The 16,716-nt window shown below is 40.8% G+C and overlaps 1 protein-coding gene across 1 annotated transcript; it reads left to right on the top strand.

Annotated features, from left to right (window-relative positions):
* The first annotated feature begins 690 nt into the window (after window positions 1-690).
* PHF6 (PHD finger protein 6) lies at window positions 691-9,431 on the top strand. The gene is made up of 10 exons (XM_056859210.1): window positions 691-830; window positions 1,378-1,479; window positions 3,429-3,562; window positions 3,763-3,806; window positions 5,279-5,436; window positions 5,573-5,716; window positions 6,079-6,183; window positions 6,562-6,695; window positions 8,753-8,885; window positions 9,204-9,431. Exons 1-9 carry the CDS (start codon window positions 693-695, stop codon window positions 8,883-8,885), a joined length of 1,092 nt encoding a protein of 363 aa, XP_056715188.1. The 5' UTR covers window positions 691-692; the 3' UTR covers window positions 9,204-9,431.
* Window positions 9,432-16,716: the final 7,285 nt, after the last annotated feature.

Genomic DNA, 16,716 nt, shown 5'->3' with positions numbered 1-16,716 from the left:
CCTGGCAGTCATGTTGGTCACCTGGAGGCCACTGTCCTGGAGGTCTATATGAGAAAAAAGCCTGGGGAACTCTAGGCTTGTAGCGACATTTATACTTGTCAGATGAATTACAAGTTCAAGCGTTGCTGTTTTGTATTGCGCAGATATCCCGTGGAAGAAGTCACTGATCAGCAGTTTGCTGTTTGGTATGTCTTGATTCTAAATCGTAGTAATTTGTGATTGCTGGAAGAAATATACATAATTTGAATTTTCGTCAGTGCCTCAGTTACATATGCTCCTACTCAGTATCTTCAAATAAATGAATAGTAGAAGTAGAGTATATGACAATATTGCGCTTTCCCCCCCCCCCCCCCAGAGACCAGTTGGGTATGATGCCTATTCTTCTTGCCTGCTTTTTTTTTAGTTTTAATTTTCCAACATTATTTGGGTACTCAGTTTTCTGCTTTTTTGTCACAGCTCTTATTCCTTGGAGAGCTAGTGCTTTGGCAGCTTGCAGATTTATTTAGAAGATTATACTCACACACCATACTGTACCCTGGGGCACTGTGAATCTTGAAGCTGCTTTATCAAAGACATGCTAAACAGCCATTGAAGTTGAAAGAGACCAACACTGCTATTTTGTACCCTTTTTTGTTCTCTGCAGCAGCAGTAAGGATTGCAGCGGTGTTCTTCAGGCATTTTTTTAAAAAATCATGTCAGGCTCAGTTGGACAGAAAAAAGGGTCTGGGAGACAGCGCAAGTGTGGCTTCTGTAGATCCAATAAAGATAATGAATGTGGGCAGCTGATGATGTCTGAAAACCAAAAGGTGGCAGCACACCACAAATGTATGGTAAGTGCCCTGAAGGACACTGGAAGCGGCTGTGGGGGCTTTCAGAGGGGGTTGCCATCATGCTGATGGAGAGTATTTGTAGGGGGGAACTGTTAGGGGGGATAGGAGCGGTCTGCCGATTTCTTCCTGTCAGTGCATCACGTGCCTAGGTTTTTCCTCAGCTGGATTTCAAGACTTGAAGTAGCCTAACTGGGGGGAAACAGTTGTGGATAGATGGGATTTCTTGCAGAAGCTCAGTAGGTGCAGGGAGGGCTAAGGACTCCCCATCTCATCCAATGACATTTTTCCTGTGCAAATATCACCTTCTGATTTGGAAACCTGTGTTTGCTGAGGTAACGTGTACTTCTGCCCAATGGATGCAATCCTAGATTGACTTGAGAGTAAGCCCCCTTGAAATCATTGGCCTTGCTTTTGAATAAGGCTGCACCTTATAATCAGGAGCAGATCGTGAAGTCCTCTGTCATCGTTTCAGTTAGCAGTGTATTTTGTTTGACGAACTTGTCAGATGTCAAAGTTTGGATTTTCCTTTCTAATGTGTGTGTTTCAGCTGTTCTCCTCTGCCTTGGTATCTTCACACTCTGATAACGAGAGTCTTGGAGGCTTTTCCATTGAAGATGTGCAAAAAGAAATAAAGAGAGGTACCAAGCTGGTAAGTGTTTTTTTTAAACCAAAATAATGAAATAATTTCACGTAAAAATGAAATTTCTTGGAGTATTCAGGAATGTTGTGCTCCCTGCATATATAGGGGATTCTGGAGAAGTGTTGAGTTTGAGCCTAAGCAGTAGTCATTGTGCCCCACCCGAAGGATTTAACTTTTGGCACAGAAAGATCTCTTCTAACTTACCGCTATGCCCCTTGTACATTTTACCTTTTTATTGCTGAATAGCAAGGCTAATGGATAGAAAGCTATTGTTTGGCAATAGCATTGAGACAAAGCCAGGTGCAAACTGGGAAGAAAAGAGGAGTAATCCCTTTAATGCTATTTTTGTGATTGGGGGTTACCGCACTTTATATTCCCAGTGATGTATTAAGAGTTTGAAAATGTTATAAAAAACATCGCTTTAAAAGGGTTTTTGGATACCACAGCTAAAAAATGGTTGGAAGACGTCTTCACAACTAAAGGGGCCAAACAAAGTGCGAACAGAATTTTTTATAACCTTTCCAAACTCTTGATACATGGCTGGAAATACCTAATGCGGTAACAGTCATTCATTTGCTGTCTTCAGTAAAAGGATAGTCTGCATTATCAAATAACTTAATATTGAAGCTTCTTAAAGCATAAAAAGTTGGGTGTTTTGTAATCAGATAAATTTCCTCAAGCAGTCAGACTGTGTTAAGACTCTTGGATTAATTTTGCAGTTATACTAAACTATAGGCTTGTTTCACTTACAGGTGCATTTCTGATAGCAAATTAACTGTGTGTGGTACTTGTGCAATTCTGACTCATTCCGGTGGAATGTGTGCAAATAATGTGGATGATGACTTTGAACATATGAACCTACTGTATTCCTAGTCAGGCCATTGGTCCATTCAGCCCATTCTGGCTAGCAGCATCTCTTCAAGGTCTTTTCTAGACCTGTTACCAGAGATCCTTTTCAGCTGGAGACACTGGGAATTGAATCTGGGTACTTCATTGTGCAAAATATGTGCTATACATAGAGCTACAGTTTGTCCCCAGACCATCTTATTAAAATAACTCCAAAATGTACTGTTTATTTTGTTTAAAATGGATGGAGCTGGTTTTTAGGAATGTAAAGTCACATGTGGGAGCAAGGTGTAGCTTGATACTTCTAAATCAGATTGCTGACCTAGAAGAGCTTGCTGCCTCTTTCCCAGTAATCTAATGTGTGTAAAGTGCCGTCAAGTTGCAGCCGACTTATGGCTACCCAGTAGGGATTTCAAAAGAAGGGACTAACAGAGGTGGTTTGCTATTACCTTCCTCTGCATAACCACCATGGTATTTATTCCTTGGGGATCTCTCATCCAAGTACTAACCAAGGCCAACCCTGCTTAGCTTCTGAGATCTGATGAGAGGTCAGGGCAATCTAACATGTAGGGGAAGCCAAATGCTGACAATACTAGTAGTTGCTGCTGCAGCTGAGGACTGCTTTTCCCATGAGCCCAAAGGGCTCGGTAATTCTGAGAAGTAGCCTATAAAAGGTAGCCTAATTTTATCTCCATATTTGTAGATCTGGAGGCCCTGGGGCTGAGAAGTAATGGCTTGCTTGAAAATCCCCATTGGATTCAAAACGGAACTTCAGTAAAAATTGTAGACTTGCAGCTATGTCCTCACCTCATGGTCTTATTTCTCAGATGCAGGCAAATAGAACATTAAGTAAACGGGAATGCAGTTTGTGGCAAAGTGGAGCTACTCTGTGAAGCAGTTGTTACAGAACATGCATACTTTTTCTGGGGTTAAATGGCTTTTTCTACTGCCTTTAATCTGTATAACTCTAGTTGACTTTTGAATTTGAAAAATGCAGTAAAGGGGAAGCAGTTATAACAGGAGGCTATCTTCCTCTCTGATCTTTCATTGTCTTTGTCAATGAGACAGAAAGCACTGACACTGGTTCTAATGACATCGTCCTTCTTTTTCAGATGTGCTCGTTGTGCCATCGTCCAGGGGCAACCATTGGTTGTGATGTAAAAACCTGCCACAAGACCTATCACTACTACTGTGCATTGCATGATAAAGCTCAGATCCGAGAGAAACCCTCCCAAGGCATTTACATGTAATTATTGTTTGTGTTTTTTCCTTTCGTTATTGTTTAAATAGAAGGTTTGGATGATAGTTTGCTTTCTGTGCCAACGCTGTCCTCTTTAGTTGTTGCTGGTGTGCCAAAATAGTTGCTAAACATAAATCTACATACGTGTATTTAAACAGTTCTGTATTTTTGGTTGGACTTAACTTTTTCCAATGTTCTGCCCCCAGGATATTGTGTCGAAAACATAAGAAAACAGCCCACAACTCAGAAGGTAAAATTACTCAACATCCATTGTTTTAAACAGCTGGGCTGCTCATATTCAGTTCAAGAAAGGTAGAGTAGAATGGTATTAGAATAATGGGAAACAACACAGTTTAGTAACATGGCATACTCACAGGGAGATAGGGAAGAAGAAAGAAGAGTAGATAGAATGCCACTACAAAGGGAAGTTAGAAGACGTGGCAATCCACGTTTTTCTTTGTGCTCTCTGAAGTAAATGATCCACTTATGTGCGGCATACTCTAGAATTGGCTAAGCAAGATGCATGGCGTCCCATGGAATTTCTCAAGGACATCCATGAGTCCAGTCCTCATCAATATATTTGAAGAGGAGAAGAAGCATTTGGGGACAGTAGCAAAGAAGCATTGGTTTAAGTGCTCTGAGGATATGGGTGGTGCATTTTACTAGAAGACACAAAAATTATGCTTTTTTATGTTTTCCAAAACTGTTGTCTGGTTGTTCTCTTCATAAATAAGGCTTTGGAAACTGATTGTTAAGAGAAGAGTGTTGGCATTTGCATCTGAATGGAAACGTACAGGTGGCTGCTTGCTACGTATTCTGCTTTATGGAGCAGTATGGACAAGATACCACTCCACTTTGCGATGTAACACTCATATAATCTGGAACCTCTCACTCGTCAAAACAAGATCTTTTGGAAGCATTGTAGTCACTACACTTGTGTGGCTAGTCTGTAATGCAAATTCCAACTTGGCAACTTCACACTGGAGTTTTTCTTTGAAACTTCCTGCTGAAATGTGGCCAGCTTTAAGTCAGTTAATGTCCAGGAGAACGCTTCTGGATTTCAGAAATGTCTTTGTTCATTGAAAATAATTGTATTCCCCCTCCCTCCTTTTGAACAAAGCACAGTTAAAACTACAGTATAATAAAGCATCAAAACTAAAAGCAAAAACCATATAGCAGAGAAGTAGTGAACTACCAAAATAAGCTAACAGCAGATTTGTTAATGATAACTAGTTCATAAGTTTAATGATTATTAGTGTGGAAGAACATCTGCGGCAGTAATGTCGCCACTCATCTTTAGAGTGCCAATAATGTGGCTTATCAAGTTTCCTTCAGAGGAATTCAGCAGCCTTTGTTCCACCATTGTAAAAACTCTGTCTTGTGTAACTACACATGGTACCCTCTCCAAGGATGATGAAACATACAACTGTGGTTTCAAGGTGGTCTTTGTGAATGGTTGATGCCATACAGTAGATGTTCTGATCTGTTTAAGGGTTTCAGAGTTAAGAGGAACACTATGCATTGGGTCCAGAAACCAGGTGGGAGCTAGTGTAATGCATGCCAAATCAAAGTTCTTTTCTTCTCTCCTAGGCCTTCAGATGAACTCGCCAATATTTAGTATGCTCTCCTTCATATCTTTAGGCTTTCCATATCTTCGCACTCTACAGGGCATTATGTAAAATCTAGCTTGTGAGGTTCCTTTTCTCTTGTCTCTTCAAGCAGATTTAGATGAAGGTCTTAATGAACATGAATTGGAACCATCACCTCCCAAAAAGAGGGGGCGTAAAGGAAGACCCAGAAAAATGAATCTCAAAGGGCAGTCGGAAGACACTCGATCGACATCTTCACATGGCACAGACGACATAGAAAGCAGCTCTTACGTAAGCAATTTGTATGCTTAAACTCACATGATCATAAGTTTCTTTTTAACTTGAATGTGAGATTGCTTAGCTGTATTCTGTTGAAACCATACATGTTGTTCTGGCATACTATTTTAGAAAAGTGTTTTTCTTTCAGAGAGACAGATCACCCCACAGAAGCAGTCCCAATGATACAAAACCTAAATGTGGATTCTGTCATGCAGGTGAAGAAGAAAATGAAGCTAGAGGGAAGCTTCATATATTCAATGCCAAAAAGGCAGCTGCACATTATAAGTGCATGGTGAGCAAGCAGCATTCTACTAACTCTCTGGCAAAGTACATGTTTTCAGTAAGCAGACTTGATTTTGAGCAGAAGATTCCCCAATGTCCTGAGCCAAAGCTCTTGTGTCTGCCTAAAAGGCCCACCATACCCTACGCAATCACTATTTGCTCAGGACCTCGCTTGTCACTGTTTGTCCTAACGAGACAAGTGTGTGATACTGTGATGAAGGGTAGGCAGACACTTCCTCTGTCCCATCCCTTCCCCAGGTTTCTTGGCTGCCCTGAGTGGCATCTCAAAACAGCACCACCCACTTGAGGCTTTGAAGATAAACAGGGCCTGGGTCGTTGCATTTCTAATGCTACTTCTGCATCTCTTTTTAGTTGTTTTCTTCTGGCACTGTACAACTGACAACAACATCAAGGGCAGAATTTGGTGACTTTGATATTAAAACTGTGCTTCAAGAAATCAAACGAGGGAAGAGAATGGTATGTTCTTATGGTTTGAATCTGAGCTGCATGTGAGCATTGGCTTCTGGCTATGTCTGCACAAATTTAAACTGCTTTAAGACTGTCTATCACAGCATGGCTTCCCTGCCAGAGGAACTCTGGGGTTCTTTACTTTGTAAGGATGCTGAGAAAATATTTGTCCTGTATCTGAGGTGTGTGGTTTGGTGGGCGCGTTCAGCTCGTTGATGCTAAGACAAGTACTCCCAAATCTTACATTGCCATCATACAGGCAAGCTGCTTGTATCCTGTTGAAACTTCTCTGAGAGCATGAAATGAAGAATCAGGGAAATTATGGAAACAATGAAGTGACAAAAGGTGGAGTAATGGCCCAGTTAACTTGTCCTTTCCCCATAACAGAAGTGCACGCTTTGTAGTCAGTCTGGCGCAACTATTGGATGTGAAATCAAAGCTTGTATCAAGACTTACCATTATCATTGTGGAGTGCAAGACAAAGCAAAATACATTGAGAACATGTCTCGAGGAATTTACAAGTAAGCACCCTTTTGGTTGTTTTTTACCTTTGACTAAGGGCTAACAGACATTGCTGAAAGCTGATAGAGCGACAGGCTCTGTGAATGAGAAAGAACTTGTATTCAGGGCAGTTCCCCTGAAATCTATTGGCCTCTTCACTAGTGTAGGCTTGACACAAGATCCATCAGGTTTATGATGCGTGTTTTTTTTAAAGACACTCATGCTTTAAGTGGGCAGTGACAAATTTGGTGTCTATTTATAGACCTACTTTTCTTCCACAAGCTGTTCATTGAAGTGGCAGATGAGAGCTTACATTTTTACAGAACATCCTAGATGTTCTTTGCAATCCTATCATTAACCCTGTAAGGTAGGGCACTGTCACTCCCACATACAGATGGCAATCTGGGAGTCCCTGTCCTTGCTTCCAAATGCCATCAATGTGGCTTTTGGAAGGATGTTGTGGCTGTTGCAGTCCTTCCATAAGCCACATTGATGACATCTGGAAGGAAGGCAACAGCTAATCCCTTCTCTCCTGGTCTTTTTGAACTGGATTTCTGTTGTCCTCTGCATTAGGGTTTTGTCATTTAAGCTGCATTGTGGGCTGATTTTTTTTATATTGAAAAGCAAAGTACAAGGAAGTCTACCTTGTGCATTCATGGCTATGGCGATACTTGAACTCTGGGTTTGTCAACTTATTGTTAGCCACAAAAACCAAGATATGGTGTTCCATTGTGCTGTACCGAAGGATGGCTGTGCTTTCTTCAGGCACCTAAATAGCCTATCCAGCAGTTATTATTTGTGACTCCCCTTAATAGGTGGCCACAAGGGGGCATTCCCTGATAAGTGTATTTACCAATTCTGCCAAGTCAATATTGATGAGCTTGGTGGTTTTGCTGCCAGCTGTAGCCTCAAACCCACCCCTTCCTTATCTTTCCTTGTTTGAGCATTTCAGCGTGTTACCAGGGATCGCTTTAAACAAACACTGTCCCTGAAAGTGGCTTTCATTGTCTCTGCACAGCCTTTCTTTGGATTGGTCAACTTCTGGCACTTGGTGCTGAATTCCTCCTGAACATTGGGCTGCTAATAAAGAGCTGTCCTGATTTAAGCTGTGTCAGTTACTCTGGGTCTTCTGTTCCTGAAGGCCACAGTAGTAGTGCCTGTGAATTGGGTCAGGACCTTAGGAATGTGTAAAAGAAGCTGGCCAATAGCTGTGATTTACTGTTTAAAGTAAAAATATTCTAGTCGAAAGAGAAGGTGGGGCTACTGAAGAGGGCTGTATAAATGTTCAGATAAACAATTATTACTTAGTTCTCCTGAATGTTACCTCTTTGAACTATACTAGGGAGAGGAACACAGATGAGTATTTACTTAACTACAGAGATTTTAAGCAGAAAATCATAAGTTAGATTTCTGCAGCTCTTGAAGGTCTATTACTTGCACAATTTCCTAATAAAGAAGAGATGGTATTTTTAAACTGCTTTAATTATTACCAGGTATTTCCAATGAGCATTTTCCTAACTTAGATGCTTCTGAATGCATAGAGAAGACTTTCCACACTCTTTTCTGAAAACTAATCAAAACATTCCTCTGGGCGACTGCAGTGTGTGGAGGGAGATTTCCTTGGTCCCATTGTTTTTTCACAATTGTTCTCATGGCCATTATGTTTGACAATCTGTGGTCCAAGAAAATGTGTTTTGCTTACAAGGGGAGGGTCACAGCAGTCTGTGGGCCAAGGTAGTTTACAACCCACGTGTGGCTCGGCATTGACACCTCCTGTTCCCCTTTCCCCCCTCCCCCTTGAGTAGGCATTATGGCAGCCTAGGGACTTACAGGGGCAGCAGGAAAAGAAGGCCAGTGTCCCTCCTAAACAGGTGAGTAACGCAGTAGCCTTGCACTTCTGGAAATGTAGGACACTCCAGCTAGTGACCGAAGCACCCAGCTGAATGGCAGTTTCAGGTTAAATAAAACTGCTGGAAGCCGCTCTGAGCTGCTCTGAGCCTATGGGTTGCAAATTAAATAAATAGAGCTGTAACTTGATTTTTGTGTGTGTGTTGCATGGCTTTGCATCATCCTATAGGCTTTACTGTAAAAACCATAGTGGGAACGATGAAAGAGATGAAGAGGATGAAGAGAGAGAAAGCAAAAGCCGCGAAAAGTCTGTAGCTGACCACAGTGGAGTTCCTCAGCAGCAGCAGCTCAATGGAAACTAGGTATGGAAGCTCTCAGCTGACAGCCCTCTACCTGAGATGCCGCTGTACCACTGACCTAGTTGTTAAGAGTGGTAAGACATTTTAAACTGAGCATAATGCCAATAAATTAGTGGTTTTTTAAAAAAAAAATCAACTGGAGTCCTGTTGCACAAGAACTGGGGTTATTTCTCAAATTCAGCTGACTTTGTAAAAGAAAGGCCCTCGCTTTTGCCAATAAACATAGCTGTAATGTCCAATCTGGTAATATGCTTTCCTCTTTTATTATTTATGCTATCTTAACATTTACTCTTTTCCCATCGTCTTTTTATTTTTAAACAGGTTCAAGGGACAGAGTAAAACTGGGAATGAATAAAACATCCATAACTGCTAATCTTTTTAGAAAAATGCTTTATAAGGTCAGAGAAGGGTTAGTAACTTTTTTACCCTGCCCAAATGTTAGAAAATGTCATTGAACTGCCTGAAATGTTCATGTGTGTGAGCCTTCAATGAGCGGCAGCGTTTCTTCATGTCAATATAACGTAGTTAGTTGTCTGCAGTGTCTGGAGAGGGAAAAAACCCTGAAATGCTATATAAATGATATGTAATGTGTACAGTGTCAAAGCTGAGACAGATGTGGAAATAGTAAATGCTCTTTTCTAGACTGAATAAGAGGTTTGGGATATGTAAATTCAGTGGATTGGTGTACCATGGGAAGGTCTCGTGTTTAATTTACAAAGTGGGCATGCCTGTGGTGGCAGCGAGTTGGTGAACACATGCATTTTCACATTGACCTTCACACACAAACCATGGAAGTGAGCTAGGAGGGAAGGTTCTGCCCCCCTCCCCCTTTTTTTGGCAGAAGCACCCAGTCAAAAAAATAATTCCACAGCTTCAGAAGTGTGCTTGAACCATTTACTACAATAATGGTTTCTACTGCCTAGCATTCCTGGCTGGAGACCTCTTGAGCAGCTGTTGACCATGAGCTGTGAGCTTCAGTACTCATCCCAAAGGGCTGTAGTTCATTCTCTTAACCCTGACCATCCTCCTTGGCCTCTTGCCTGCTTTACCTAGATCCTGTGGCATTTTGCAACAGAAAATGATAATGGCTATGTCTGGAAGCTGCAACACCCCCTCCCCCTTCACATCACTTCTTAAATTTCAAAGTTACTGCTCAGCTCTCACTATGGAAGTTAGCCACCTTATTGGACATCATACCTCAAGTGCTCTGTGCTGCGTGGAACACATCATGTTTTGTCCCATATATATATGGGACACACACACACACAGAGAGAGAGAGTGATCCTGTATGCTGTAAGAAGAATGCAGAATAAGACTCTGTATTTTCTTTGCTTTTTGGTTTTTTACAAACAAAGAGGTCAGTATTTATTTTGAGTCTTGTGACCACTATATGAGAATGTTTTAGTATTTGATTATGGTTTCCTGGAAGATCAGCAAATTGGATGCTGTTAAAAATCTGAGTGCTCTATTGGAGTCTGATCAGCGTGACATTATGCCAAGGCTAAACATCCTGGTTACAATGTCATAAAACCTTGGTATTTCTTACCTCTAGTAGTTTCTCCCATTGGTCTAGTAAAAAACCTATTGTTTTATAAACACAACCAAAAAGTAATACTAGTTACCAAGCTAGCAAAACTCACTTCGAATTTTATCTTTTGAAATCTTCTAAATGTAAGGCAACGCAGCAAATAAAAATGACAGCGACAGTTTGACAGAAAAGTGACAGACGTTCACTTGCAATGGACACTGCAAAAGATTTTCATGATACGATCTGTTTCTGAAGCCTTGTTTAATTTTGTGGGATTTTAATTTTTAACCTTTTATTGTCCTTTTTTGTAATGCATTTCATTATTGTCTCAAGGGACTCAACTGTTGTATAATAGAAGTTCAAAGACTCTAAAGCTGGAATTCAATCCATTTGGTTTGAAAATTTCCTGGAAGAGTTCAGATTTAGCAGGAAAGTTGTGTATAAAAAAATAAATCTGTTACCTGCTCTTATGCCATTGACCAATTTTTTTATTTTGTATTGTAATGGTCAAGATTAAAGGCGCAACTTGTACTGAAATAGATTTTTACCAGGGTGTGCGCTCTTTCAAAAGCATGAGTTGTTTTTGGGTTTTTTAAAAGTCATGTAATTGTTTCCGAATACAAACATCTCTCTTACTATATTAGATCAGTGTTGGTTTTTTATTCTTGTCATGTCACTATTCTGAAGGTTCTGGACAAGTTGTAACATGTTCAAAGTAAATAAGACAAATGCCAGCAAAATTCCAAACAATTAAAAGACTTGCTTAATGCCAGTATGTTTAAATTAAACCTATTACAAAACTTTGAAGGTACCAGGGATCTGAGCCACCAAGATGTCCAGCCTGTATACCCTTGTCATTTGAGCTTAGAAAGTAAAGGTTGTCTGCAATCCCTTTTTTCTGACTTGCCTTCTCTAGAACACAGGCACTTGTTAGCAACATCTCACCCTCCCACTCTCTCGCTGGTTGAAAGGTGCGTATCTAGTAGGTCTGCCAATTCAGTTACTTGTCACTGGCCACTGCTGAGTTTGCTAACAAAAGCAACTTGATTCTCTGTCTTGCTACTGGCTTTGTGGGCTCCTTATGACACTGTGATGACTGTTGAAAATAGTCTCAAATTGTGGTGTTCTAAAAGCTGACCATGGCATTTGCTGTAAGTGTAACCGTGCAATCCTAAAAAGAGTTCCACCCTTCTAAGTCCACTGAAATTAGTGGGCTTAGAAGGATGTAACTCTGCTTAGAATTGCACTGTGTATGTGTCATAACTTCGGCTGGCAGGTGTACCAGTTCCAAGTGCCTTAAAATGTATGAACTTGCATGTTCACACAGCATCACCCACAGGGCAGCCTTAGCCGTGGGGGTAATACTTAAAGAGTCTCCTACAATGTATTTGTTGCTTGGCACAAAGAAAGCTGCCTAAAACTGCATGTAGTTGGCCTGTGTGTGCTATCTTGTCTTACTGCTGTTTTTTTTTTTTTGGTATAGCCCTCCTCCCCCACCATTATATAATTTTTTTAACATTTTACAATCATGACATTAAAATATAGCATCTAACCTGCTGTCTTGAATTTACTGTTTTTGTTGCTAAAACTAATGGCACATTTGTACACAGATTCCCCTCTCAAGAATAGGTGTGCTTTTTTATCTCAAAACTGAGCATGGAGGGAAATTGAAAGAAATGGAATGGAAAGAAAACAGGCATTTTCCACGTTCAATGTGTTTTTCCCAGACAAGGCTTCAGATAACATACCTGAAGCTCAAGCTATTGAAGTAAGTGAAAGATGTGTGTCTTAACACTGACAGGAAGGCTTTATTAGTCCTGAATATTGCTCCAGTACTCATATGGAATAGCAATCATAGAGGCTTCTCTTTACCTCACCCCCCTGTAAAATATAGCCACATTGTCAACCCAAAGCAAGATGTCTAGTTTAGTTTTGAAATGCCATTTGTAGCTGTGAAAAGGAATGCTGCTTGCAACATATATCTTACTCTTTCACCTTGCTGGCCAAAGACTACCCACAGTACATTTTTAATATGTGTAGAACATGCCTGAGTGTTTTGCTGGGTTAATGAAGATCAATTATTTTTTTCTCAGGCATGTTTCATAGTGTCAAATTTACCTGGCTCCATCCCCATTTTCCAAATGAATGTAAAAAATTTCACGTAAAGCAGTTCAAACCAGCTTGGAGGACTGCATCAGTACTGGAACCACAGCAGAGCAGTTCTGGTCATAGCCAAACCTCAGCCAGTTAAGCTGAAAATTAGTTTCTGCCTAGAAATAACAACACCAACAAATCATCTTACCCATTGCAGTTGGTGAACCATGGGATTCTGTAGCCACCTCCAGTGTTCCTCTGGCCAGGGTTCTGTGTCTGTTAGCTGTCTGCATTCTTCATAGGTCATGTCCCCACATACCGGCTGGCTGATCCTCTTTCTTCTGAGTGGCTGAGCAAAAAAGTGAGTACTGCTTGGCCCTCTTGCCCTGACCTGCTTACATACAATTTGAAATAAAAGGAAATCTCACTATGACAAAGCTAGAGAATCACTCGTAGACCACAATAATCTGAACTAATGCAATCTTAAGGATTTTAAAATCTACCAAGAAAAACTGTCCCTGCAATACAAAAAATGAAATTATGCAGTTGAAAATGATTATGGCTACCCTTTCCAACTTCCAATTTTTTTAAAAAAAACTTTAACAGTGGAAAACAAGGACAGCGTAAAGTTGATCATGGTGATATCCTTCACCTGACATAGGTTTTGTTCTTGCTTTGCGGTATTTGTATTGGCATTCATGCATACTGATCTTTAATAAATGATTTGTCACTTATGTGTGTTCTGTTTAAAAATATCTTAAGATCACAACATGTATCAATTTAATGTTGCTTCTAATTTTATCCTATTTTCTTGACTAGATAGACTGATAAAACCTTTAAAGTAGATGATGGAACGTTTCAAGTCTTCTGGTTGTTAAGGGGTACAGGGCCTTCATTTTTGTGTGTTAATTATGTAGTATTCATGCATGAGCGATGCTGACTAGTGGAAACAATTTCTCATGTACTCATTTAAAAATAGGAAGATTCTGTACCCATAATTTCAGTAGGAAACTGTCACCCTCTAGCCCAGGCTGAAGTGTAGTTTGAAGCTGAAGACTTTCCATCCTGTGAAGTTGAGTGGGGTTGAGTGTGGAAGATACACTTCTTTCCATCTGCAGGAAATTCCATCTGTAATAGAATATTAACTGCAGACCACTGATTTTTAAAAATCAGCTTCAGCAGGGCTTTTAAGGGCCCTAAGCTCCTGAAATCCACTTGTGAATCAGTGTTCTCTCAGCCTTGTGTGTGTGTAAAGTGGCGTCAAGTCACAGCCGACATATGGCAACCCCTTTTTGGGGTTTTCATGGCAAGAGACTAACAGAGGTGGTTTGCCAGTGCCTTCCTCTGCATAGCAACCCTGGTATTCCTTGGTGGTCTCCCATCCAGATACTAGCCAGGGCTGACCCTGCTTAGCTTCTGAGATCTGATGAGATCAGGCTAGCCTGGGCCATCCAGGTCAGGGCTCTCTCAGCCCTACATTCCCCCTTTCCTGAGATTTCACTGAGTTTCCTCCAGTGTTCTGAAGTCTGCTTATATTGGGGAGGGGGAGCTGGCTTCAATATAGTATGCCAAACAAGAGGAAGGATTCATTGGTGGTTTGCAAATGGGGCTGAGCCCTGCAGGCAAGTGTTGGGGGGGCAGCTTCTTATGATCCAGCCTAACTCCTGCAGCATCTGGCTTTGTGCTGTGGAAACTTACTCTGCATCTCACAATGCTTGCAGTGGTAAAGGTTACGGTATCTTAAGGCAGCAACTGCCATTAGCTAATTTTTGCCTAAAACTTCTGAACTTTTTTTGACCATCAGTCCTCCATATAGCAGATCACACAGCTTTCAAGACACCTCTTATATAATACTGGAATTTGTTTCTTAAATAAAGAGATTCCTCTGTATTTTTGCAAACTATGCCTTAAAGCTTATACAAACTTGCACAATGATTTAATTGTAGTTTAACATTTAGAACTAACATCAATGGAGTATTTTAAAAATTGGTTTGTAGTTTTTTCAGTCATGCAAGGTTGATGTAATGGCTAATGTGTCAACATAAGGTAGAGGAGACCTATGTTTAAACCCACAATCAGATGCTTTGATGGGTGATCTTGGATCACTCACTCAGTTTAAGCTACCTCACAGGCTTGATAAAATGTTGTTGCTGTAAGCTTTCTTGGAAGACAGGTGGGATAAAAATAGTAGATCTCCCACTATTACAACTAATCTCCAGACAATAGAGGTAAGTTCCCTTGGAGAAAATGACTGCTTTGGAGGGTGGAGTCTATGGCATTGTACCCTGCAGAGGTCCCTCCCCTCCACAAACCCCACCCTCCCCAGGCTCCACCCCCAAAATCTCCAGGTATTTCCCAACCCAGAGCTGGCAACCCTAAATTTGACACTGAAATCTCTCAAAAGATGCCAGAACATGGACTGCTAGAAGAGACTAGACTGTGCCAGAGAACCATAGATAACTTACCTGGAATATGTTATTTGAAATACATTTACATCCACTAACCCGTTTAGTGCAAACAGAAGTCCTTAACAGTCCGGGATCCTCATTCCTATGGGACCGCCTCTCCTGTTACAACCTTCTGCACTCCCTTCGGTCATCCTCTAGGGGCCTCTTGCAGGTGCCTCGGTCGGTTAGCTGTCACCAGAAGAAGGGCTTCTCAGTTGTGGCTCCTACACTGTGGAATGCACTCCTAGATGACACCCATGCCCTGCTGGACTTGTTTATTTCTGCAGGGAATGTAAGGCTGAATTGTTTAGACTGATGTTTAGAACGTAATTCATAAATTTGGGTTTTTTAATTAGTGGGATGGTGCAAGCTACATATTTTAATAGTTTAATATTTTAATGTTAATATGTTATATTTGTTAGCTGCTTTTATGTTTTTAACTCCTTTATACTATTTTAATGTAGTAAGTTGCCTTGAGACCCTTTTGGGTGAGCAACGGCTAAAAAATATAACAAATTAGTTGTGCTTAGAACAATCGTGGAAGGCTGATCAAAATATTCACCTTTGTGGGTAACAGTAGCTGATTTGTCAAATGAGATCTTGGACTTCATTTGATGGTTCTTTAAGGTTTCCCTAAGACAGTATAACTCAACCCAGACCATAGACCAAATTAAACATCTAGACTACAAAGCGGCCATTATTCTTAGAGTTAAGGACATCAAGTCACCATGAGGCCAGCATTAACATGAAATTAGGCATCTACACTGACCACACATTTAGACAATGTAAGTTGCTGAAACCATAGCCTCCAATCAGACTCATAGAATTTTTGGCCTTTTGGAAGTGAACAAGCCTCAGTAACAATGCCTGCCAGTTTTTCTGCTTTTGCAAATTGCTGCCATGTCCTACATTCACTCTGAAATCCCAGCGATTACTGCACTAATCTGGACGCATTATTTGAGTACATATCATGCTATTTTATCAGTTAATGAACTTCCTGTAACTTCAGCCATTATTACCGCTTTGGTAGAGCTTCCCTGCCTTTCCTAATCCCACAAATCAAGAGCTGATTGAAATTGCTGTTTGGCAGAGTAATTTCTTTCAAAGCCTCACAAAGTAATCCGGCAGAAAGGAGGAAACAACATTGCATTTGGGGGGGGAAATGTCCGCTGAGCAAAACTTTCAATCAGAAACACTACTAACCAAATTTCCAACATGACCACTGAGTGCAATCCTAAAAAGAGTTACTCCAGTCTAAGCCCAGTAATTTCAATTCTCTTTAGGATTGCACTGACCAATGCAGGAGGGTTTTCTAAAGGCACATGTTCGTATAAGTCCCACGTTAAATCCTTAACATCTCCAGTTAAAAAGAATTCAGAAAGCAGAGCTGGGGAAATCCTTTGCATGAGATTATGGAGAGCTACTGCTAGTCAGAGTAGGCAATACTGGCTAGAGGTAGACTTGACGAAAGACCTATATTCATATGTTAAAAACTCTAGTACAAAAACAGTCATATTTGCTTTAATGTTTTGGGGCACAGATTATTACAGTCATACAATCGCAGGGGCACACACAAGCAGTGAACGTCCTCTGGAAAAGTTGCTGCAGTTCCCCAGTTACAACATAGTGGCTGAAAAATGGGGGTGGAGGAATTTGGAATTTATATACCTGAGCCTAAAATTCCCACACCCATCTATCAGGAAGAACCCAACCTTTGTGCTGACTGGATTAAACAATCAGGTTTTACAATACATCCAAGAGGTGC

The sequence above is a fragment of the Euleptes europaea genome, chromosome 13, assembly GCF_029931775.1.
Source record: "Euleptes europaea isolate rEulEur1 chromosome 13, rEulEur1.hap1, whole genome shotgun sequence".
Taxonomy (NCBI): domain Eukaryota; kingdom Metazoa; phylum Chordata; class Lepidosauria; order Squamata; family Sphaerodactylidae; genus Euleptes; species Euleptes europaea.
The sequence above is the reverse complement of the archived record's forward strand: the minus strand, read 5'-3'. Positions and strand labels throughout refer to the sequence as shown.